At 26.3% G+C, this 16,282-nt stretch overlaps 1 protein-coding gene across 1 annotated transcript in view; it reads left to right on the top strand.

The window, feature by feature from the left end:
* The window catches only part of LOC114124482 (nose resistant to fluoxetine protein 6-like), a 59,871-nt gene that overhangs the window by 40,075 nt on the left and 3,514 nt on the right, over positions 1-16,282 (top strand). Inside the window, exons 4-11 of the mRNA XM_027987738.2 lie at positions 5,506-5,717; positions 6,281-6,360; positions 6,456-6,649; positions 8,421-8,581; positions 9,331-9,499; positions 12,614-12,807; positions 14,063-14,192; positions 15,164-15,353. Of these exons, the coding sequence (XP_027843539.2) occupies positions 5,506-5,717; positions 6,281-6,360; positions 6,456-6,649; positions 8,421-8,581; positions 9,331-9,499; positions 12,614-12,807; positions 14,063-14,192; positions 15,164-15,353 (1,330 nt within the window). The remainder of the gene's footprint in view (positions 1-5,505; positions 5,718-6,280; positions 6,361-6,455; positions 6,650-8,420; positions 8,582-9,330; positions 9,500-12,613; positions 12,808-14,062; positions 14,193-15,163; positions 15,354-16,282) is intronic.

Raw genomic sequence — 16,282 nt, 5'->3', positions numbered from 1 at the left:
CACGATTTTATTTCAAATCCTGATATTATTGTTATTTTGAGATATTATTGAATACAAAATAAATACCTAACTTAGCGTATTGTTTTCAAAGATGAACAAACTATTATCATAAGGGTCAGTGGCATACTGATATACAAACACAGTTTTTCAATGATGCATGATGATAATCGATATCATTGATCTAATTAGATAGATGACATTGATCTAATTGTATAAAAATAAAAATATTAAACCTATAGAGTACCTATACCTTATTATTTGTTTATATTTATTTTTCTGCAAGTGTGTATGTATTTGCTTCTTGGTACAAATATAATGTAGGTATCTATACAATATTGTAACATATTATTATAATATATCTATTTTTTCCATTTTAAAGAATATATTTTACAATTCGTAAATTTAATTTTTTTTCAATAAACAAAATAAAGTGTCTTGAATATTTAAGTAGGTGGTTATTAGATGTTAAAATTAAAAATTTTATTATTCAAAATAATTTACAAATTTTTATAATTTTCAAAAAAACCTTAAGTAATTCGAAATACTTAAAAAAAAATATTGTGATTATGTATTTTCAATATTTTTTAACACACGCCGTAATACGAATTACTTATAAAAAACCTTCTTATACATTTTCAAGTTATTTTAATGAAAAATGCAATTAATTTATTTATCTTTATTGAAAAAAAATCCACGGGTTAGAATATTTTAAATGTCTATAAATAAGACAAGTGAATCTAAATATTTTGAAATATGCATATCATGCATATATTATTATGAATATTTGATGAAAATTGAAAGTCTATATAGTTTTGAATTATAGTAAGAACTAAAATTATTTATTTTACCGAACTGATTTTTTCTAAAAATGTCTCTTCCTGATTATTTTGAAAAATATTGAGAACCCGCTCAGTATCTAAAATTAAACGTGATCAACTTAACATCAGTGTCCTACATTTAAGTATTCAATTTATTTAAAGAATAACCAAAAAAAAAAAAAAAAATCCCAACAAGGATTGTTATTACTGTTTTTCGCTCATATCGCATTGGTATTTAATTTATACCAATATGTCATTTATTCATTTAATTTATACATTATAATACTCCATGAAAACAGTCAATAGAAACCACAGTTATGCAGGTAGGAATTTTTTTAATGTGTTCAAAATCTTAAAAAAAATTTTTATACAACTTTATTAATTCAATTTAATTATATACAGCTGTCCCGTTTTATATGTACCACTAAATATCTCAGTTCGAAGGCTTTAGATTAAAAATGGTTTGCTGTGATAGATAGGTGGTACCAAAGTGCACATTTTTGGAAAATTTCAAATTTTTAACTCCTTTAATTCACGCATGCGCATGCACAATTCAAATTAAATTTTTTTGAATAGCAACCCTTATTTTTGATACCAGATATGGGTAAATCATTTTTTTCTAACAAATTTTGATCCTTTGATTATAGTCCTAAACCTAAAATTGACCGAGTTACAGGCCAATAGATTTTTAAAAATTGAATTACCCTTATCTGGTGTCAAAAATAAGGGTTGCTATAATGTAATTTAAATTGCGCATGCGCGAACCAAAGGAGTTAAAAATTTGAAATTTTCCCAAAGTGTGCACTTCGGTACCACCTATCTATCACAGCAAACCGTTTTTCAATCTAAGGCCATCGAGCTGAGGTACTTAGTGCCAGTTAGTGGTACATATAAAACGGGACACACTGTATATAATGTATAAAAATCTGTATAATAAATATGACAACAAATTTTAGATGTATAAAAAAAAAACTGAAGGAGCCAGTTTTAAGTGCTACTGGCTTTTTAGAGTACCTCTTAACCCCAGCGGCCAGCTTGGTGACGAGCCTATATTTCTGCTTTAACTAGCTGTTCCATACTCTTATGGTCCTATATAGTTATAGAATATGTATTAGAAACTAGACAACAACATATTTTACATCAAATAGTCAAAACTTATAAGTAGGTACTTATAAACAATACATCTGTAATGCGTATTCAGATTAAAAAGTTTCCAGTTTTCGAATTTTAATAACAATAAAAATTGCTCATATTTATAAAGTAATGTTTAATCTATATACACAAATACATTCAATAAAAATTTAAATAAATACATGTATTAATTTTCATAAATTAAAATTGATTAAAATTATAAGTAGATAGCTTAAAAAAAAAAATCATTAAACGCTGTTTATAAGACTTTTTCTATGTTGAGGGTGAAAACGGAGAAGTAATTATACTACTGAACTTTATTATAATATCTATAATCAGGACTCAACATATGTGTACTGTACTATCTACCGTGTGCTGCAGTCATCATGGTTAACCACTAATATTAAAGATTTGCATAAACTATTTTACAAATTTAACCTAGTTTACTGATATTTCGTGTAGGTATCGTACATATTGTTTTAATATTATTTCATGTACATAATATAGTACCTACTACCTACCATATCGTTCATATCATAGGCAGATTACGCCACAGACTCGGCAGTAGTCACTTTATAGTGTTTATTCGGTAGGTATTCAAAGTGTGCAGACAGTTACGACCTGGCTATACCTACCTATTTGTTTTGTAGGTATTGTACCTACTTTATTTATTCATCGCTTGTTCTTTTATTTATTTTCTACGTATTTACAATGTTTCTGATGTCCGCAGTGTGTGCCACGATTCAAACGAACCTATGTACATTATAATATCTAATGTACATAAATAATACATAATATACATATCTGATACATTTGTTTGGGCAATATGTCATTTTAATACGTTTTAGAGTTTAGACTCATAAATTATGTTGTGTATGTGTACGCGACGTGTGCAGCATGTGTTAACAGACACCCGGAAGTCGAATGCTTGTGGTTATGTACTTTTATTGTTTTATAAAAATGCCGTTTATCTGCGCTGAACGTATTATTTTATCATAAAAAAAAAAAAAATGTTTATCTTGATACGATTGTGTAATACGACACTATATAGTAATACTTGTCATCATAAAATAATATTTCAGTTGTAAGTATCTATTTATATGTATATAATATATACATAGTCTTTGACAAATGTCACTTGAATAAAAATATATAGTATGATATTAGGCAAAGTGACGTAGGTACCTATGTACCAGCATCTGTCATCGTACACTGAAATGGCCAATAATAGATGTTTATCGAGAATAATTGAATATTTCAAAAGTAATGAAGTTACAACGGTATGATATATAGCTTTGTTTGTCTACGGCTGTTTCGTCAGTCACGTTTTTCAAGATAAAAATCTTAAGCCACAACCGTCATATTTTATTCTTATAATAACAATATTATTTATGCTAATACAGCTGTTATTTTTAATTGGTATGCCCAATGTGTACTACCTATGTAATTTAGACCATGTAGAATTAACATTTTTTAACGATTTTTAAGAATAATGTATTACAGTAAAAATAAATGATTGTCGACGACCGATCGTCGTGGCAGTAATTTAATGGCCAAAGGGTGTCGTCTTCTAAATTATCAACGAATGACGGCCGTCTTACTGGAACTGCCAACTGGAGTATAGAGACTCTACTAAAATAGTATATTGTATGGCAAAGGCGGGAAGTGAGCTATTTCAGTCGCGTTTGACGTGTACAACACGATCCGAAGGCGGGCAGGGCTCGTAATATATTGCGCCCGACAAAATTAATTTTAAAACATAAACGCGTCAATGAATATTACTATGGCAAAGAAAAAGAAACAAAAAGTTTTGACATACTATTTATTTAATAATGTTTATGAAAAAATAATTAAATAATTTCCATATTTTAAAAACATATATACGTGATTTAAATAAAAATATATTTTGTTTAATGACTCAGGTATAAGAAAACCAACAAATAGCTTGACAGAAATTCTCAAAACTAAATGTATGAAAATGTATCATTTCTATTGCATATAAAATAATTAATTTTCACGGAATAGTATAATATGGTCTAAGTTTTAAGTTGATAAAAAAAAATTATAAAAAATTATATTCAAATATCATAAAAATATGTTAAAAACCTAACCTGGATTAATTGCATGTTTTATACCTAGGTGTGATGAAAAATATAAATGAAAATAAAAATGTTCAGATAAAACATTAATTACCTACCTATAATATGCCTTTTGCTAATAAAATGCGTCACAAATATCACAGTAATCTGTATTATTTTGATGTGATTATAATTTAAAAATTCGATTATAAGAAACCTTCAGAAATGCTGAGTAATAAGAAGTTAGGTGCCTAATCAGAAGTTCATTATAATATAGTTAACGATTTCTTGATTTCGTTCAAACAAAATTTACTTTATCAAAGAATTGTAATTAATTTTAGATTTTGTGAGGTCGAGAAACGAGTGAATTATTCGAAAAAGTTTTTATTGTTATTGTGACTCAACAATGGGTATATAATATATTATATGTAATGATTTAATTAAAGTTATAACACTTTTAGTCAAGTAGCCATTCGTCACTGTCACATCCTATAATTTAACTGTAGGTACCTGTGATTCAAACTAACATAAAAGTCCTGCTCAAAAAGTAAAGTAACTTCAAGGCAATTTAAACCAATTATATGGTTTCCAGTATCCGGTCTTGTATAGAGAAATAATTATTAATTTTTCACGCGTAAAACAAATGGCAAAACAGCAAGGCTGTATTGGTGGGTAATTTTTATTTTTAACAACATAGGTAATACATATATATTATATTATTAGAGTTGGAATATTTATGACCTTAAAAACTCTAAAAAAACATACAAATATGTCCAAAAATATAAAAGTATAAGAATAAGGATTCTTTAAATTTTAAAGTATGTATAAACATTATAAAATGTGTTAAAAAATTGTATTATTTATTATTCATTAAAAATATAGGTAAACTATAGGTATATATTTTTATATTAGATTAATAGAATAAGGTTTAAATAGTAAATACACACGTATATCATGTTTCGTGTACATGAGAGTTGAAGAGTTGTGATATCAACAAAAAACTACCTATGAGTCTTATATGTATGCCTGTAAAATCATTTATGACATGTGTTTGTCTACATGATTACATGGTTAATTCAATAAATACAATATAGGTAAGGTATGTATAAATTTGTCAACAAATCTTATTTAATATTGATTATTTAAGAACGATGACAAATGTAGTAATGTGTAAAATAGGTATTGCAATTCATTTATAATTATCGTTAATACAAGGCAATAATAAAAAAATTGTTTTAAAAAATATTGCTAAAAATCAAAAAAACAAAATTAATTTATAATTGAAAAGTAAAAATATGCAAAATAAAATGTAATGTAATTGCTTCTGCGTCATAATGTTATACCAAACAATATACCTATTGTGAGGCGACTATGCAAAGTATACTTGTCTCAGACTTTACATACTAACGAGGTATTTTTCATTAATACATAATTTATTTTAATTTTTTAATCTATTGAAACTTGCATTTATCTTTCAGCCCGGCCATCGCGTTCCGAGATTTTCCACTATGAACTGGGCTGTTTGCACGCCTGCGAGCTGTTCTGCAGCTGACATTGAACACGAAATGTACTTGTTGTTGTCAAAGTACGTCGACACGACGGAAATAAACTTACGTCTTAAAGTTGATCCAGACATGTGTCAGACGTTTAGGCCATCTATCGTGCCGACGACGGGGTCATTGATCGCAATGTAAGTCAAAAAGACGAAAATATCTTGTGAATTTTTCGTATTTTGAATTAAGTTTAGACTAGTATTCATTTTTAAATGGAGATTATATACATTCTATAATATTCTACCATTATAATGGGTTCATTAACCTGCAAAATCCAGAATTGGCTTATTATCTTTTATTGATAATTGATGACATAACTTGAGAATTTAGATTTAAATTGTTTACTATATCTAATATGTATAAAAATATTTGATTGATAATAACATGTTTTAATTTACTATATAAGCAACTTTTTATACAAATCAAAATACACTCTTATTATAATTATTAGATTTATTTTGATTTACTTCCTACGTATTTTAAAAATTGATTGAAAATTATCTAAAATTATCTATATACTCTCATTAAACATATATTTTCTAAAAATGTTATATATAGAATAGGTATATTTACTTCTAAATGTTATAGTTTTTCAAAACTTGAAAATCTCAATTATAACTTTTAAAAACGCACACACCCAAATAAGTTAGGAAATGTTTGTATTATGCCTATGTTTATACATATATATATTTGAATACAGGTCGGTCTTTGGAATTTTGATTGTGATTATAATGTTGTCTACTATTATGGACAAATACAATATGTTCCTGAATCCGGAAAGTAAGTGTACCACAGATAATACGGTCGTTAATAGTATTATAATATGATTGTTATTAATTATTGACATTGATTGGATTTTTACATGATTTTTCCAGAAAATATGTCCAAAGTACTACACTCATTTTCATTAATAAGGAATGTTCGGCAGCTTTTGAGCGTTAACGAGTCACCTGAAGACATAAGATCAATTCACGGTATCCGTGCGCTAAACGCTTTCATGCTGTTAGCGTCCCATAAATCAATGGCTATGTTTTTCAACCCTTATTCGAACAGGACCGCCATGACCGAGGTAAAGCTTATAAATAAATATACATGATTAAATAATAAATAAATAATAATAATTAATATATAATAATTATTAAATTTTTATAATTTTATAAAATGAAACGTGCATGACGATTATCGGTTTAAGGTTATTTGTAATTCATACACAAAGGTTGATTTATTTTTAAGTGAAACGTTATATATATATTATATATATTTAAAAGAGCTAACTGATTCATTATCAAAAATCTGAATCTGCTTAAACCTTCCTATTAATATTTTAATATTTTTATTTCTTAATTTAGTATAACTATTATCAAATTATCAATAATTATTGTGGAATGGTAAAAAAATAAATTTACAGTTTACAGTTAATAATAAACGAGCATAATATTTCTATGAAACAGCAAAAAACTAAAATGCTGAACTTTTTATTAAAATACCTTAAAAATACGAAAAAAAAAGTTTTACTGTGATAAAATGACCTGATAATAACAAGATAATAATAGCTTGAAAGAAAGAAAATGATAAATAAATAATAATTAATTATTCCAATAATAAAATATAGTGGATGTAAACGAACGAATAATATTGTAAATTTTATACTAATTTTGTGTACTGTGTTGGTACTGATATTGTGTTATATTGTTGTCATGATATTTTCCGGTAGCACCCGTCAGCGATGACGACGCACAAAATATAGCATTTAATGCTGCTGTTTGCAAACTCGAACGTGAGACTAACGCACCGGGAAGTAACCGAAAAACTTCTAGTATAATATAAGTATACCTACATGTATGCATCAGAATAATGAATCACCAGGAAAAGCGCTTTTTTATAATTGGGATCACGACGGTTTGAAGATTTCACCTTGGCCCGTCGTTCTGCGTTTCGCGTCGTTTAATGCGTATACTTAACTTTAAATAAAAAAAAACCCCAACAATCATTGTAATTTCTACAATCGTGTCATTATTGTTATAATATAATCAATTAAATATTCAATGAATATCATTATTTCTGTAACTTAATAATTTGTGAAAATACGTCTACACGTAGCCTTCACGTAAACAGAATTTATCAAACATATTATGGAAGCGTATACACGGGCATATTATGGTTTATTGTACAAGTTGTAATTAAAAATAATAAAAAAAGGTATAATGATACTAAGTTCTTAGAAAATAAAATTACACTGGTTAAAATTAACTAAGTAGGTATATTTGAAATTAAAAGACAATGAATATAAGGATGCTTAAATTAAGGATCACACTAATGATAAGTGAAATATGGTATGGAACTTAGCAATATTGATTTGTGTTAAATATTGCACGTAGTAATGAATAATATATAAAATATACAAATATTAAAATATGTTAACTAAAGTACAAATAAAAATTTAAATTTCCAATATTTTCAAGAGTTAGAAGATGTGAAAAAGGAATTTGGAAAGAAGAAAAATGAATCATTGATCTAGACATTTAGTAACTAGATTCTATGAGACGATCTTAGTTACCTATATTACCGGTTATCGATATACTTGGAAACCAAAATTTGAATCATAGTAAAATGTTAGAATCACAATAGTATTATAGCAAAAGTATCTTGAATAAATTGTCAAATTATCAAAAAAAAAAAAGAATTAAATTAATAATTTTTATAATATCTGTAAATTCGCCATTAAAATACCTAATCTTTAAACCAGAATTTAGTGTAATATATAATAATATTTGATAGAAAATCGATTTAAAATGTAATTGTTATCATATACCTGTATAATTTTTTGAAATATGTTCTAGCATCTCGGAAAGCAATGGACTGTTATAGCTCGTGCTGCAAGTCTTTACACGGATCCCTTCATATTCATGAGTGGATTATTGACTGCTATTTCGTTCTTGAGGCATTTAGATCGAAAGGGTACCATCGATTTGCCAAAAGAATTAATTTCTAGATTTGCGAGGTACGTACATCATTAGCAATAAAATAATTAATAAGCAACAGCAATGCCTGATTTGCTCTGATTAACTAACCTATATAGTATATTGTATATACACCCTCATAACCTATATAAACACGGTTATAAATAATATAATATATTTATTTACAATCGTGATTACAGTGCATAATTCTACAGTTCTACATCGAGAATGGAAGTATGTATTATGTATTATCATAATGCATTTTTTCAAATTTGGACATTTTACCGATTTTTCTTTAGTGAAATTTTGACATTTGAAATTACATTGCTAATTAACGTCTATTATTGAATTAGATATTTTTTCTTCCTTACTTTATCGTATATTTTTTTATCCCCCTTCGGTATCTTAAACTTTTATTTTTTCAAGAAAACTTGAGAAAAATGTATGTTTCTTCTTATTAGTGGTGAGATGTAAATATTGAAGTCGCAACGGCGTTACAGTTGTTTTGTTATTGTATTTATCACTTTCTGGATTAATTAATTACTAAAACATAAAAAAAAATTGTGTAAGGAATTTTAATTAATAAATTATTTTTGAAAAAATGTTCATAATTTTTTTTCTTTATCTCTTATTATAGGAGTGAGGTACTGAGGTAATGCTTCGTTTACCTCTGCCAGCGATCCGATACTAACGTCGTATATTCGCTGAAATCTATATTTATTTCTCTTATAAAATAAAACGCAAATTTTATGTAAATCGTTATTATATTTATTATTTATGTTTGATACAGACTGGTGCCAACTATGGGGGCGATTATATTATTCTGCACATTGATCTTACCAAATTTGGGCTCTGGCCCACAATGGAATTTAGTAGTTAAACATCACGCCGACATTTGTGAAAAGACATGGTGGAGAAATTTCCTGTTCATCCACAATTACTTTGGCTTCAAAAATATGGTAATAATAAACAAGGATGTATGCAATATATCTAGTAATATATTACGAACTTCAAATTAATTAATAATAAATTGAAAATATTATTTATATTAGTACCTATATAATATTATAATAATATAATATACATATATTATAAATATATATATATTAAGTATATGTATTACCTATATACAGTATAATATAGCTATAGGTACAACGATTTGAACTATTTTGTCTTAAATTTAAGTATGATTGACTTGTAAAAAATAATCCATGAATGTTCTTTATAATTTAACTTAATGGTAATAAAATAATATTAATAGACATCTAATATAAATTTTCCCTGATTATAATAATATAATAATAAAATAATTTATAATATTATATTACAATATGATTTGTGCTCAGTGCATATTACACATATAAACAGGCCAGGTGAGTGCATAATAATTATTTTATCAAGGAACGGTATTCTTGCTGTTCAAAATAAACTTTTTTTTTTAAATTTATGTGTAAAATTGTTAACTGTGACAAAAAAATAAATAGTTTATAATAACCACGATTATTTTTTGAAAGACATAATATCATACAATATCGTTGACAATTTATTTATAATATGTTGTAAAAAAATTATTTTACAATCATTTTCCAAGTACAACTATATAGTAAAAGTAAATTTTAAGTTATTACAAAATTATTTTAAATGATTGTTCATTAATATAGTGTTTTTAATAATTTGTCTTACTATTTCTTACGACTGGATGTTCAATTTCAGGATCTGGTCAATGGCTAGAGAGGTACCATAAATATTTTTTCATGTAAAATATTATTTTAATTTACCTACACTATTTTCTAAAGTATTTCCCATACTCATATTTTATTACCACTTTTTTTGCTTTATAATATATTTTAAATTTTAAATATTTGGATACTAATCATTGTTTGCTTTACTGACTAAACATCAGTATAAATTCTATACTAAATAAAACTGATTTAACAAAATTACTACTTTTATTGTTAATTTTAAACACAAAGACACGTTTAATTTAGTATCACGGACACAGCCACGCACTTTTTTTGCCGACATTAAACATTACAATTATCAAAGTACCAATAATGCTTTAAATTTCGTTAGGAATCAGCAACTTCTCCATGCAAATGATGAAAAAAATTATCGCAGTTAGTATGATGTACCTTATCTGTATTAACACAGTTTTTATTATATTTATTTATTTTTTGTCACAGCTTACATATATAATTCCACTAAAAGATTAATTTAATCATAAATAAAATCTTGCTTTAGTTATTTAATACATCTTAAAATATTATATAGGTATATATTATATTTTTATTATTATTTGAAATTATTATTAGATTTCTAATCTATTTTTTTTTTTTTTTATCATATATTATTATCATTGTTTTTACTTTTTTAAATTACAACATTCATTTTTCATTCAATATTTGTTAGTTATTTCGTTTACAGCATATCACACCAAATTGTTGACGAAATGATGATCACATATCAAAAGATTAATATAGTGTTGATCATCCTTAGTTATTTTTGTTTAAAAAAAATTGTGAGAAAACATCGAAGATATTATATATTCTTAGTATAATAAGTTAAAATTAAAAAAATATTTTATTGAGAATTGTATATAGGTAGGTAATAGAATTTTACGAATATAACGTAGTCTTTTAAAATTAAAAATAGTTAAACGAGTGTCATGCAACGATTAATATCAAATAATATTATTTTTATGATGCAAAATTTATTTATTATTAGTAATTTCAGAATATTTTTTTAAATTTTGGTAGATTTGATCATTAAATACTGTTGTAATATTATTTATTATTATTACATAATAGCTGATAATTCTATTAATTAAATACGTTTTATAATTAACTAATTGGTATTTCAATTATATGTTGGAAAATGATATTTTTTTAAATTTTTTTCTTTTATAAATAACACACTATAAATAATTCATCAACATAATTTAAGCATCTCATATTAAGTATATTATATTATTATTATGCAATTAATTTAAAGTATATTTTAGTGTTGATAGTGCAATGACTTTTCTACTCTAATTATTTATAAGTATACTGACTCTTTTATGTTATATTATTATTTACTATAGATATTGTTAAATCAATAAAAGTATATTCGTACAGCCCGTACAGTTTGATAGAACCGTTGTTTGAAAACCAGTATAGGTACATAATTAAAATTCACAAACCTATTTGATTTTGTACTTACAAGACAAATTCACGAATTACTATTAACCTTACATGTGCACAGTTTACAGCATAAAAGGCATTAAACATTTTATATAAATTTACCTTATGTACCTAACTTAAGATAGTGGTTGAAAATTACAACATCTAATTACATGCCAACAAAAAATCATTGTCATACCATGCCCTGAGAGCATCAATGCATTATTTTATCTATGTGCCTATTATACTTATATTAAATTTGTATTTGTTTTGATTGTAATAATTGTGTATACTTAAAAAAAGTGTATGTTTAATATTTTTATAAGATCACTTATTTTTCAACTAAATATTATAACAACTTAATCACAAATTTATATTTATTTTTAGTATTATTTTCTTGAAAATTATAATATAATTATAGCTTAAAATTAATATTTTCCAGAGTGTAGTTTGGACTATACCTATAATATGTGTTTAGGTATTTTTATACAGACTAGTAGTTCTCAACCATTTTTCCACGACGACACTTTAATTTAAATCAAAGTAAATGAAAGCACAAATACATAATTAAGATATGCAAAGAGTATCATTAATAATATTAAAATCTCGAAAAATTGTCAACAAAGTTTTTTACCAACACACACATTACAGTTATGGGCTTATGGCACTACTTACGGACACCACCTAAGAGTGGCTTAGAACCACAGGTATATGGACAATATTATTGTCATGGAAACACTATAATTATAGGAGTAGGCAATTTTGGGTATTTCTTAGGGTAATTTAAAACACCATTTTCCCTATTTAGTGTGTTTACAGTAACTGCAGGATATTTAATTTGATAATAATATTAACATATGAATATATGATGCGTATACTTTTAATGTAACATATTTAACGTTTCTTTTGCAGTGTTTGTCGCATACGCATCACATTGGAATTGACTCGCAGCTCTTTATGATATCGCCACTGCTCGTGTGGACATTGTGGAAATGGCCCAGAAAGAGCATGGCTGCACTCGTAGCGTTGGCTACCATCTCAACCGGACTGCGATATTATGTGACGTTAACGAAAAAATTGAACTTGTTTATCAACTTTGGAAGCTCGTAAATCACGCACATTATATATTTTATATTTATTGATACCTCCACGTTATCGTTATCGTTAAATTATTATTAGGTACCTATAGGTTTATGTATATAACTGGGAAAGTTAATGAAATCAAATTAATTTGAGTTAGTTAAAACTATTATAGTTAAATCAATGTTATAAGAGCATAGGGGTCATAGATTTATAGATCAAAAAATTAATGTATTAAATTCTTTAAGTTTTATGTCAATATATATTATTTATAAGTATTAATATTAACATAACTCAGTTAAAAAAAGTTAATTAATTTTCCTAATTACTGTCACAGTTAGATATACACATAGCAAATTGTGTGTAACTTTCAACACATAAATTGCATATTGATCATGAATCCTAATTAAAATACCAACAAATTATTTATATTTATGAAAACCCCTGTTTCTTTTGACAGTCATCACGATTTAAGAAAACAAAACAGGTACCGTTTTTTTGTTTCAATAATAAAAACATACTTACGCGTTTTTAATGCATATAGTTGTTATACATGCACCTGAAGGTATCCTAAACACATTAATTAATTTTGATGAAACGTTTGAGTATTAATAAAATATTTGAAAGGAATGAACCACTTACAAACTATTTCTTTAATAGCTTATGATCAAATTTTGAAAAGTTATTTTAAAACATGAACTAGTTCGTGTTATGTTAATAACGTGCTAAACAGTGAACTATAATACGTTTTATTAAACATAAAATTAACTAACTTTTCCTCTACTCATCAATTACTCTTCTAAATGCTATATTAGAGCCTATAGGTTATTGTAGAAATACGTTCTAAATTTTGTAGAAAAAATTTAAACTAAAATAAAGTTAAAGAAAATTCAAAAAAGAGCAAAATTAAAACTAAGTCAATTTGAACAAATTATGAATTCTTTATAAAAAACATTTTCGTTTATTAATTTCGTTAGAAATATTATTTTATAACCTAGTCAGTGCCATGCTTAATGCTATCATTGGCACCCTTCTAGGTTAAGCATATTTCTAGAAAAGCTAAAATTTTACTTACTGTTGGACATATACAAAGCTTAAAAAAAAAACAAAAGTAAAATATTAAATACCTACCTATATATATTTTAATTTAGTATCCCTATAATTTGTGCAGACCTATGAGCCCTGCATAACTATTGTCCTCCTTTTATAAAGGCATTGCTCTAAGTGTTATATAGTGTAGATAAATATTAAAATATTGTTCTTTTTTTATCGCTTCTACAGGGTATCACAAATGTATGACACCGCAGACTACTCCTACATATTACCCACTCACAGATTGACTGTGTACATTATGGGCATTCTGTTGGGATATTGCCTGCGCTACGTAGGAAGAAATTACCCGTTGAAAAGCGTAAGTCTGATTATCTTTTTTTGTACATTTATGTTTTATAAGTAATAAAATACTTGACATGTTGATAGTGTTGTAATGATCGCTAAGATTATAATGCACTTATATAACCTACCTACATGCAAACACGTATGACCGTATCAAACTATTATGTTTCAGTTTATTTTTTTCAAACGATATACACTATAAAACTAATTTCTATCGTTTCTGCAGTTGTTCTGATAATGCATATAATATTATATAATATTACAGAATTGTAAATTAGTTTCATTGAGTTCTCTGATGATGAGAATAATGTGTAAGGCTGAGAATTTAATGAATTTAAATACCCTAAAAATGCAACTTAAATTTCCAAAACAAAATAAATATAAGACACACTAAGTAGTATATTTAAGAATCATAATTTAAATAATATAATATTTTGAATTTAAGATGATACCTTTTTATCAAATACCCATAGCGCAAGTTCAGAATGTGTAGGTACAATAGTACAATATTTATAAGATGGCAATTGAAAGAATAATTATTAAAAAGTTTAAAAATAGTTATTAATTGGTGGAAATTATTAAAAATTATTAAAAAAATTGATTTGATAATTTTAATTTTTTACACTGACGATAAATGTGTACCAAAAATATGTGTGTGAAGGCAAACGTGTTAATTTTTATTCAATTATGTAATAAAATTACTTTTAATTATTGTTAAAACTAATACAAAATATCCCGCCCTGGAGGGGACGTACAGAAGACATCGAAGTGCAGTAAAATTTTAAATTAAAGGCTTACTGTAAAGTCCGAATTATTAGATATTTTTATAATATATATTGGGACTTATTGTTGTTATTGAATGGAGTCACTTAAAAGTTTAAACATAATTTATGTGTGTTTAGTTGAAAATCTATAGAAAGTTAGAGATCGCGAAGATTATTAGTTTTTTTTTTGGAAAAAAATAATGTTAAACGTCTTTTCATTTAGGGCCACCTCAAGTTGGGATGGATCGTCGCTATCGGATTCTTTTACGAAGCGTTTATACACCCGTCCAAAATGGGTGACATCGATTACGTATACAACGCCAGCGATGCAGCCAATTATGCGGCTTTCGCACCGATATATTGGTGCATTTTTTTCAGTTGGATTATATTTGTCTCGTACACGGGCAATGGAGGTACGTGATCGAATGAATAATTATTATGAAACTGTAGCTTGGTAAAGGTCGGTGATGTGCACCGCAAAGAATTTTTATGAAATATAAAATGTAAAACTAGAATAAAAAAACTATAATTCTTGGCTCCAACGGCGACCTCCCGTACACGGGGCAACATTTATTGAGGCAATATTTTTTATTATTTAGATTTGTTTTATATAATAACCTATATATATATATATCTTTAATATTTTACAATCATTAATCAACTGCACAGAATACTTTTACAGATTAATTAATATTTTGATGTATAATATCTCTATAATTTGTTGTGAAATTCTGCAGTTAAAAATAATATACTATATAAAAACATATTTTTCGAAAACTTATAAATCGACTTAGACAGTAGCCGTATAAACGAATCGCATATGCGCCTTTAAATATTAGTATCGTGCTCGCCGCTCGCTTGTTTGTACGTAACAGCCTGTGGGCTGTAATGAGTCAGAAAATATATACATTTATTCGTAACCGAACTACCTTGTGCTATTTTTTTCCTCATATAATTTTATGTTCTTTTTATTCGACTAAAGTATACATTATATTCGATTCGGTTGTGGACATACAAAAATATATAAACCAAATTACTTAATAAATCATTTCGTTGCAAATTAATATTTTTGATTTTGGTGTTTTTTACATTTTCTATTAATTAAATTCCCGTTTCGACTTAACAATTGTCAGTATCCAACTGATAACTACCAACTTATTTTGTTAATGTTATTTTAAATGTTTTTTACCAAATTTGAAATAATTGGGCTGCGTAGACTAACATGTACTATATTCAGTGGCGTAGCCAGGGATTACCCGAGGGGGGGGGTTTACTGATCTTTTTATTTTACTCACATCTAAAATATATTGTCCAAGAGCGGTAAAATGTACTGAGTTGTACG

The sequence above is a fragment of the Aphis gossypii genome, chromosome X, assembly GCF_020184175.1.
Source record: "Aphis gossypii isolate Hap1 chromosome X, ASM2018417v2, whole genome shotgun sequence".
NCBI classification, from domain to species: domain Eukaryota; kingdom Metazoa; phylum Arthropoda; class Insecta; order Hemiptera; family Aphididae; genus Aphis; species Aphis gossypii.
This window is presented reverse-complemented; position numbering and strand designations above follow the sequence as displayed.